The sequence below is a fragment of the Prunus avium genome, chromosome 7 (assembly GCF_965620075.1).
Source record: "Prunus avium chromosome 7, drPruAviu1.hap1.1, whole genome shotgun sequence".
NCBI lineage: Eukaryota > Viridiplantae > Streptophyta > Magnoliopsida > Rosales > Rosaceae > Prunus > Prunus avium.
The window spans coordinates 38,277,836-38,288,627 of record NC_142290.1 but is presented as its reverse complement, the minus strand read 5'-3'; the positions used below and the strand labels follow the sequence as shown (position 1 = coordinate 38,288,627).

The following is a 10,792-nucleotide window of genomic DNA, read 5'->3' as shown; positions in this document are numbered from 1 at the left end:
TAGCAATGGGGAAGAGGCAGAGCTATCAAGATATCAATGGAAATAAACAAATAGTTTAATTCAGGTCTACATATAAAATGTGTGTAAAGCAACTTTCTAAATGCAAGTTCTCAAACAATCAGAAGCAGTTTGACCATTTCATTATATCATAAAGTAAAAATTAGGGAGAAGCTGAATACAGTCTTTCAATGCAAAAGTTTTCTACAATGAAGATGCATTCGTAAGTTCTTAAACTTCATCTTGAAACCTAGTGAGGAGATATCAAAACGAACTTAAGTAGCCTTGAGAAATCATTGTGTCAAATACAAGTCTTTCCACCCAACTTGCTTTTGAACAAGCCATAGAAAGATCTGAATTTATGAGGAGACCCAATTTCAGGAAGGGAAACAGGACGTAGTTCACTTACATTTTATCAGCATGCTATAAAGCTCCACAAATTTTTCCCGAAGTATCTCGTTCATTTGGTCCACATCACATGCATGAGTCCAGAAGGAATCATGCACCCCTGCAAGCATATTTTAACACATATGTGAGACTTCAAACATACTTCAAACATACTTCAAAAGAGACTTTGTTTTTATGAATCTATGCCCTCTAATCCTCTAAGTACAGAGCACTTCAGCAGGGTGTAGGTTCCAATATCTTCTGACAGAAGTTCAAAAGTTTAGGAAAAATTGTCTTCTTCCAATTTTTTTTGGGGGTCAGTGTCTTATCCTAATATTTGAAAACCATTACACTGAACTTTTGGTTTTGAGCATGTATTTTACATCAATGACTAACAGTATATTTCAAGCCCAGTCTAATGCAAAGTTACAGACTAGACTACTGAGACAAACTTGCAAAACGTAGGCCAGCGTCCCTGCAGGCAAGAGCTATCATCATCATGTGTGAACCCGTCAAGAGAGTGTACAAAATGTAGAGGAATTAGAAAGATCGAACTTGACTACATTTCTAGTGATGATCTTATCTTTTGAAAAGCTTATTTAGTTATACAGAACTACATAGTAAAATAACTTACCTTAACAATGTAAACAATAAGAAAAGCCACCGAGACATACACAAGCATCGGTAACTCCTTCCCGTAAATGTGGTGTGATATAGGTACCTGGACAGAGTTGTTCACAAATTCAATAAGACACAATCTGAAACAACTTCAAAATAGCAGATAACCAAGAACTTGGAACTGACCTGCTCATCTTGCAATGAAACCATCTGCAACAAAGGAGATGTGCGCTTTAGAGTTTTCTTTTAGTTCATATTAGTGCATAATCTCTAAACTTGGTCTATATATACACTCACCGCCACGTTTGGACTCCAATTCCAACTGCTTTTCTGTTTCCTGAAAGTCATGTGAAACCTCAAATTCCTTGTTAGTACATTGGTAACAGACCCTACTCATTGATAGCCCAGGGGATCCGGATAGTTGTGTGAAAATCTTACCTTCTTCATCATTGTCTCTTTCTTCCATGTTTATATGCCTTTCATTAAACCTTTTGTTGCTGTACCAGCCAGAACTCAGAAGAATATCTGATAAGATTATTGGGAGTGTATATTCTGTAGAAAATGTAATATACTTCTAATAGTCATAGCATATGTACTCATATCATTTGACAGATTCAAATAATTAAGCCTATGTTGGTATAAGCGGTAGCAACTATCTCTAAATGTTACCAACTGCTCTTTGTTACCTAGTGATGGTCAATTTTTTCATTGTGAAGTGCACGGGATTGGGATGTATTAATGACATTACTGTTATATTTTGAATTCCAAATTCCAATGCCAGGAGGAGCAGTGCTTGATTGGGGTCGACGCTTCAAGATTATTCAGGGTGTTGCTAGAGGGCTTCTTTATCTCCACCATGATTCCTGTTTGAAGGTAATACATAGAGATTTGAAGGTCAGTAACATTCTCTTGGATAAGAACATGAACCCAAAACTTTCAGATTTTGGATTGGCACATATCGTTTAAGGCACGCAGAGTCTAGCAAATACTCACAAGGTTGTAGGAACAATGTAAGCATCATCTCTTTCTTTTCCAATTCTCGGAAATCTTCTTTAAAAGTTAAATCCTTGAACACACTGTCACTCATATCTGAATAAATGGCCTAGGCAGGCGCTAGGCGGGAGCTAGGCGGTCTAGGCGGCCTAGGCGAGCGCTAGGCGGGAGCTAGGCGGTCTAGGCGGGCGCTGGCGCCTAGAAGAAAGAAAAGGCCATTTTGGAACTCCAAGGTCTGGGACGAGATGACGATGGTGCTATGAAGCGAGAGAGAGAGAGAGAGATGACGATGAGATTGAAGAAGAAAAGAGGTTGCGTGTTATGTTTAGGGTTTAGAAAAGGGCCTATGCGAGAGAGAAGGGCCTGGGCTTCAGAAAATACAACACATTAAATGGATTTTGCATTATGAAATCTCGCTAAAGTAACCACTAATAAATAACAAATAACAAATAAATATTTTAATATTTAAAATCAAAAAAATATATTATACTATTTTTTTAATATATAATTTATATATCCTTTTATTTTTCATGATTTTGGTATATATAGCCAGTCAATGAATTGGTAATTGCGTAGGCAAGAACCTAAGGTATATATATAAACCCTAATATCCCCTCAACAAGATCCTTGATTAACTGACCTAGGAGAAAAGTATCCTAAACGTGAAGGGAATGGTAAAAGTGAAAGTTTATCGCTTTCATTCGACTCGTTGTTTACAGTTGCCTCATAATTGTCTTCTTGTTTTTTAGAATGAAGGACATAAGGAGAATTGTTGATGATCCTGCAAAAACATAACTCATGTGTAAAGTTATCCAAATAGGACCCTGAAATGAGACATGATTTCGAATACCCCTTGTAGGCTTCTTCTATAGGTCAACAAGATAAAGTCGTTCGTTAAAAGTTATCCAAATAGGTCCAAGTTTTTTCATGCAGCAAGCCATCCATCTACATCATAGGTTCGTTCTTCTTTGCAGATGCAGTAGTTCAATCTCAAGGATCTGTTCATTACTAAGGATTAATTTCAAAGTGCTTTTTGTTTTTTGTTTTTAATTTCATAGTGCTTTATCAGTGCACACAAACTCCAACAACATAATGAAGAAGAAAACTTAACAACTCAAGCTGCTTTCATTGGCCACGTCATGAATAAATTGAATAATTTCCCAGTTACAAATATATACATAACATTGGGAGAAATAAGTTTCAGAACTGAATTACATGAAATAATAAATAAATAAAAATGATTGAGCTATTTATTTCTCTTAACGAAAAACATAACTACAAGGACTTATGTGAGAGCAGAGCAGCATTTTCGTGAACGACCAGTCTCTTCCTCCGAGCCCTCTCCTCAGAGAGAATTTTCGCCATCCTACATGATCATGCAAATTAATGGACAAAACAAAAGTAATCAGTATGATAATTTATTGAATTTACACAACGTAATGAGAATAAAAGAGCAAATTTGTACCTCACGAGAGCCTCTTCATTTGTAACCTCAGGATGAACAGGCTCGAGTTTACCAGTACCAAAATTCAATCTTGAAACGGGTTTCTTCAACAATGCCTCTCCAACTTTTACAAGATCATTCAAGTTTTCTTCTGTGGCAATATCCACAGAAGCCAATGTTCCACTTAGTGTATCGTCCTGCATTCATTTCCAATTCCATGCTTAGTTTGTCTTGTACATAATTTAGGCGCATGTATTTTGATTCTGTGTACATATACATAACATAAAAACAAATAAACGACCACTTGACATTTATCTCAATTTTATTGTGTTACCTGAATTCGGAGGTAATTGCCATTAGACTGAAGAGCTTTAAAAAAGGAACGACTGAGGTACTCATTCACGTCACTATTTACTCTCATAAGAAGATCCACCAGTGGAGCCGAACGATCTTTTCCGATCAGCCAATCCAGAGCACCCCAACAAGCTGCTTTTTTGGCATCGTACTTCTTCTCAGATGTCATACCAGTCCCCAGTGATATAAGTAAGACCCGCTCATGGATGCCAGTGTTGCCCTCGTGCATATCTGTTTCCGCTTCGGTTATACCAACCATAGCCTACCCCCCCAAAAAAAAAAAAAGGTAAAAAATTAATTAATGATCATATATATGAATTATTCAAATGCAAATTAAGTATTTGAAATTGGGTCACATCAATATTACCGGGTTATTGGCAGCAATTCCACCATCAATGAGATTGAATTCTCTTGATTTGCCTGTTGAAGTTGTGGAATTAAATTGATGAGGTGGAAGGTAAGCTGGGGCTGCTGAAGTTCCAACACATATATCCGACATCAAAGCATCTAGGCTGGGATCCTTTTTCAACTGAAATCATGATCACCAACATATATACACAAAATCAAGAATTATTTACAAAAAGAGAAAAACCAAGAATTAAATTATATACACATATGTGTTCGAATTAGGAGATAATTAATAAACAAACCTTATGGCTGGAGAAAATAACTGCACATCCTTGCTTTATATCAGTAGTTGGGATAGCAACATTAGTCAACATGTCATGCAAATGTTTGTCTCCTAGTATTTCCTTCAACAGCTTACGTAAATACTTCCCATTATATTTGGGCCCTACTAAACATTTCAAATAATGTATGATTTTGCCGATGCGAGAGCTGCTGTACAAGGAATCAAAATTAATTATTGTTACTCGTTATGCATATAAAAGGTACGTAGTACAAGACTCTCTGTCAACAATTAACTATACATACCTGGGTTGGGGGAAGATCTTAGGGCAGTGTTGGCGATAAAAAGGGACGATATCATTAGCAGCATATAAGGGACGATTATTTTTATTTGGGGTACTAAGCATGGACGCCATAAGGCCACCTGTGCTCGTCCCTACAACCCAATCAAGATAATCTACAAGCCTTACATGATCACCATCTATCTTCTGCATATAGCAAACAAGTAAAGCAAAAATTAGTCGTATTAGATTACAGAAAAAAAAAGTATGATAAACACACTAATATCAAATTGTGAGTAATGAAATAAACATGATAGTTAGGTATAGCACTAAGTAATGACATGACTAGTTTAATCATATTATAATATGCGTATTTATTTATCTACACTATACACTCCATAACATATGAATGCCATATGTTGTGTTAGAAAACGTCACCACAACGTATAAGATCGATCTTACCACATTATTACAGTAGGTTTCAGATAATATTTGGTGTAGGATGTCATTGTGGCACTATACATGGTGGAATTTGATCGCCATTATTTATCTTCCCTGTACTTAAAGTTAAGCAACCATCTATAAGCTAGGATTTCTGCGCCAATGCGCCCCGAGGCAATGCAATGGAGCCGAAATGTTTGAAAATTACTGAGTGATGATGAACATGTCGGCAGAGACATTAACAAACTAAGGATCTTATCAATGTGGACTTTACTGCTATACGTGCACATTCGATAGAAGTGACCACTAATAAATTAACTGCAAAATAACGCAATATATATGTACATAGCGGCATGCATGCAGTGGTAATGTGGTATGATGAAATTTTGGAGCACTTGGTGACAAAATGCAGACCGGGCTCATATTTTAATGAAAGAAATATTGTTTGGTGAACAAAATTTGATATTATAAATTGCTCATAATAGAGTTTTAGTTTTGATTTTTTACCTGAAGCGTAGACTCTAGGAATGCAAGCATAACTCCTGGAATAATCCCTCTTATTCCACCTCCATCAATAGAAAGAACAGTGGTGAGACCTCCGTTAGCGTGAGCATGAAGGGATGATTTTGATTTCTCCATGAGTGAGAGATTGAATGCACAAGACTTAACAACGAAAACTAAAGAGCGATTGATTTGAAGTTTCAAGAATCTCAAAAAGAAAGCTTTGCAAGTTATGGGATTATCCAATTGAGTTGTGGGACTTTATATAGAGATGTTTCCCTCTGTGAGCAGGTAATTTTAGTTTCCATTTTTATATTCAAAGTTTATTTACTTTCCTCTTTGTATAGTTCCTATTGTAATTAGGACTTCTTTCCTATATTGTTAGCATTTCCTACACAGACAAGTTTATATAAAAACACCTAACGTGTTAAAAGAGTCATGCTTATCCTTAACTAGTCTCAATGTTGCTCACTTTTACATTTTCTGTCAACATACAAACCCCAAAGTATTTTCAGTTCCGTTGAAGTTTAGGAGAAAAAGAGAGATGTCTTGAACTTGATGAAACCCATCTCCTTTAAAATAAGTCTTTCTGCTTTACTCAACTCCATCTTCAAGTCCGAACATTTCTGGAAAGAAAGAAGACAGAGATAAACCATAGAATGCTTTTGGCTCAAAATCATGATAATGGAAGGCAATGACTTTAGTATGATGTGGATTATATGAGCTCTAACCTTTGAATATGGATCCAAAGGCTCAAGAGGTAATGGGTAGGTTCTCCCTCCTACATTCCATCCTGTGGAAAACAATGATAACCTGCCAGGCTTTTTTAGGGCATTCCTCCAGTTTTGATGCAAGCCACAACAGCTAGCAGCAACTTTCTAGACGAAAGCATCACATTATTAATGCAGAAGTTGTGACATTAAAAGGCAAAAATTTAAAAGAAATCGTTCATTCTTCTCGATTTCGGGTCCCTTTTTTTATAAATAGTGTAGCCGAGCGGCTATACCCGGTTTTTGATTTTTTTTAAAATAGTATAGCCGCTCGGCTATCCTAATTCCGACACGTGGCGCCTATTGCTAGGCGGATCTCTTTTTATATATATAAATTGTATAGCCGAGCGGCTATACTCCTTTTTTTGTTTTTTTAAAAATAGTATAGCCGAACGGCTATACGTATTTTGACACGTAGGCGCCTAATCGCTACGCAGGGTTTTTTTAATATATAAATAGTATAGCCGTTCGGTTATACTCGTTTAAAAAAAAAATAGGATTATTCGCAGTAATGGTCCCTCAACTATACCCCAAGTTACACTTTGGTCACTTAACTCAAATATTAGTTGCAGAAGTCACTCAATTAGGTGTTTTGTTGCACCGTTAGTCTTACCGTCAAGTCTCTCTAACGGTAGGGACTAATGGCGCAATACAACACCTAATTGAGTGACCAAAATGTAACTCCGAGAATAGTTGAGGGATCATTGCTACAAATAATCTTAACTGAAAAGTCACATTTGCCCATCAATAATCTAAGAGATGCTTGCCACGTCATCATTTTAAACCGAAAAAGTAACAGACTTGACGGTAGGACTAACGGTGCAACAAAATACCTAATTGAGTGACCTCTGCAACTAATATTTGAGTTGAGTGACCAAAGTGTAACTTGGGGTATAGTTGAGGGACCATTGCTGCAAATAACCCAAAAAAATAATAAGTATAGCCGATCGGCCTTACTCGGTTTTATTAATGATTAAAAAATAGTATAGCCGCCCGGCTATACTTATTTTGACACGTGGCGGGTTTTTTTTAAATATAAATAGTATAGCCGAACGGCTAGACCCCTTTTTTATTGTTTTTAAAATAGTACAGCCGCGGCTATACTAATTCTATAAAAAATTTGGGAAAACCGAAAAAATGGTTCCACATTAGAGAACTTCTAAACATCTTTGAATTCTAAAATAGAGACAGATCATTAACAGTGAAGATGATCACCACCCTATCAGAATCACAGACTTGCTGACCATGGGAATTAAAATTTGTCCTTTCGCTTTTCACAAAAGGAACCTTTCAGGCTTCTGTTTCCCCGTTCAACTTGCTGCCCCTATCCAAATGAACTCTTAACAAAGCTTCTTGGTCAATTTGGGGGTATCCAAATGGACTCTTAACAAAGCTTCTTGGTCAAATGCAACTGTCTTGTTTTTGTGTCAATCAGAAGCTTCAAACTCACGCTAGCGCTGTTGGTGGTAGCCATTAAGGGGATATTAAGGACAGACCTTCACAAAAAAAGTATCCTAAATTCAAAATTATTCAGAAATGGCAATGGTGAACGGATCAAGAAGGTGGAGGGTCACCTTGGACTCTGCATCATTAGTCGACCACAAAGCAACTCTACATATACAAATCTGTCATTACCTATACATAGGGAATATAATCTACAGATGAGTGAATAAATATGTATTTATTTCCACTAGTTGGCATTCATTAACTAAACCAACAGCCAGATTTACAATTCGTTTTGTTTTGTATTTGCTTTTTCATATTACTTGTATTGTATCTTCAGACTTCACGAGTTTAGAGGCCAAAGACAGTGAAAAAGTCAACTAACAGGACTATGCTCCCTTCAGCAAACAGAATTTTGTGGCTTTTTTACATGGACTAGGAGTTTCACCTTATTTTTGGTAAGGGTAAAGGGTTGAAAACCCCCCTGGACTATTTGGCTTGTCGAAATGTCCACCCTGAAAATTTTTTTCAGCCAATTTAGCCTTCGTATTAAATTTAATCGCCAATTTCACCCCTGCCGTTAGGTTTTCCCCAATTCCATCCAAATGCCTGTCAAATATAAGGGTAAATTTGACATTTTACAAGGTAATGCATTAAGAAAATAAGGAAAATGTAATGTAATATATTTAAAGGTATAGCCGCCCGGCTATACTGGCAATTTCATTGTACAGAGGGCCCTTAGGCTGTGGCTCTTCATTGGAGACTGTGGAGACTGCAAGCTCCTTTCGGCCTTTCACTTGAGGGCCCTTCAGCTCCGGCTCTGTGGTGTGGCTCACTGGCGCCCATGAGCTCCAATTCTACAACTGCGACAGAGCCAAAGAGGCCCAAATGCATGGCTTTCAAACCCTGGTCCGCATCCCAACCCCCACCGGCGTTCTCGAAATCGGTTCTTCAGATTCGATCAGAGAAAACTGGAGCCTGGTCCAGCAGGCCAAGTCGTTATTCGGGTCGGACTTCATCTGCTCGGTAGCAGACCTGGAAACCAGATCCCCCATTGACTTCATAAACCGAAACTTCTCTTTCGCCGATATCGGAATCATCGCCGGCATAGAAGAAGAGGAGGACGACAAGAAGGAAGTGGCGCTGGACTTGACGATGATGAAGAGGAAGGGTGGAAACCCGGGAACGGGTCTGTACCCGGATCCAAACTCGAACCCGAAGCCAGACTACTCGGACTTCGACAATGGTCCCCAACGGTTCTACGCGCTGCGGGCGGTGGTCCCCAACGTGTCGAGAATGGACAAGGCGTCGCTGCTATCCGACGCCGTTTCTTATATCAACGAGCTGAAGACGAAGATGGACGAATTGGAGGGGATTGGGTTTGATCGGGAAGAAGGGAAACAGAGGTTCTAGAGAGAGAAAAAGAAAAGTTTTTGTTGGTTTTTTTATTTTTATTAATATTTTATTCAACTTGTGTTTTAAAAAGATTATTTTATTCTTTTTTGGACGGCCATTTGGATGGAATTGGGAAAACCTAACGGCGGGGGTGAAATTGGCGATTAAATTTAATACGAAGGCTAAATTGGCTGAAATTTTTTTCAGGGTGGACATCTCGACAAGCCAAATAGTCCAGGGGGGTTTTAGACCCTTTACCCTTTTGGTAATGTAAATTGACCAAGATCTGAAAGTGAACTTCGCACAAGCTCCAATTATAGTTCTCATGTATGTACTTAGATATGTATCTGAAGTAATGTAAGAGCATCCACAGTTGGGGGGTGTAAATTCGGGGGTGTAAAGCCACTTTTACATCCCCTTTACACCTCCGAGGGGTGTAAATATGTTTTTTGCTCCAGTAGGGGGGTGTAAATTCGGGGGTGTAGCCGTGGGTCCCAGCCTTTTATATTGACTTTTCTTCATTTTTGTTCTCTTTTCTCGGGTGGGTCCCGCCTGCAAGGGATGTAAAAATGGATGTAAATATACATTTTATTTTACATCCCCATAGTGGTGATGTATATTTACATACATTTACATCTCACCGTTGGAGACAATTCCGATGACTCGGGGTGTATATTTAACATACACCCCCATATACACCCCCCCACTGTGGATGCTCTAAGTAGTTAAAACCTATTTTAAAATGGACAATGCTTGGCTCCTGATATATCAAGAGCCGTTCCTCCTCCATACAAGATGTGGCTTTCTAAAAAAATGGCACCTGTCTTTTTTTATTTATTTATTTATTTTTATTTTTACAGACTCTCTTTCTCTCTCCTCTCCTCCCGTGTTCTCTCTTCTCTCTTCTCTCCATCTCTTTCTTCCACCATTTCCAAAATTTCCAAAACTCCCAAATAAATAACTCAATAAAATTAAAAAGGAGAGAAATCAATACATAGTGTTTGGGTGATGATGATGGAGGAGCAGCGATGGGAAGAGAAAGGGGCTGAAAATTTCTTCTAAAGAGTTGCAGGGGAAGAGACAGAGATGGGGAGAAGAGAGAAGAGAGAGCTGGGGGAGGAGAGGAGAGTGGGTGAGAAGAGAGAGAGGTAGAATCGGTGAAAAAAAAAAGAACAAAAAAGAAACATGGGAAGAGAAGAGAGAGCTGGGGAGAGTGGGTGAGACAAAAAAAAAAAAGAAACATGGGAAGAGACAGAGATGGGGAGATGAGAGAAGAAGAGAGAGCTTGGGGAGGAAAGGAGAGTGGGTGAGAAGAGAGAGGGAGGGTCAGTGAAAAAAAAAAAAAACACAGGTGTCATTTTTTTAGAAGGCCACATCTTGTATGAGGAGGAATGGCTCCTGATATGTCAGGAGCCAAGCATTGTCCTTTTAAAATTGAACCAAAAGTTGGAATTTTATACTTTAAAATTATACATTTAGTTCGCATATAAAGCAGGACTGTCATGTATATGTATCTTGTATTTTCCACAGATTTAGGTTGG

The 10,792-nt window shown here is 38.1% G+C and overlaps 2 protein-coding genes across 2 annotated transcripts; one reads left to right on the top strand and one right to left on the bottom strand.

Annotated features, from left to right (window-relative positions):
• Window positions 1-457: 457 nt before the first annotated feature.
• Window positions 458-5,781, bottom strand: LOC110752638 (patatin-like protein 1). The gene is made up of 12 exons (XM_088244709.1): window positions 5,650-5,781; window positions 4,727-4,908; window positions 4,444-4,630; window positions 4,161-4,322; window positions 3,774-4,055; window positions 3,461-3,636; window positions 3,275-3,361; window positions 2,636-2,776; window positions 1,391-1,499; window positions 1,189-1,212; window positions 1,019-1,105; window positions 458-505 (listed from the first exon to the last, which is right to left on the bottom strand). Exons 1-12 carry the CDS (start codon window positions 5,779-5,781, stop codon window positions 458-460), a joined length of 1,617 nt encoding a protein of 538 aa, XP_088100835.1.
• Window positions 5,782-7,949: 2,168 nt separating this feature from the next.
• Window positions 7,950-9,269, top strand: LOC110762265 (transcription factor bHLH14-like). The gene is made up of 2 exons (XM_088244708.1): window positions 7,950-7,975; window positions 8,669-9,269. Exons 1-2 carry the CDS (start codon window positions 7,950-7,952, stop codon window positions 9,267-9,269), a joined length of 627 nt encoding a protein of 208 aa, XP_088100834.1.
• Window positions 9,270-10,792: the final 1,523 nt, after the last annotated feature.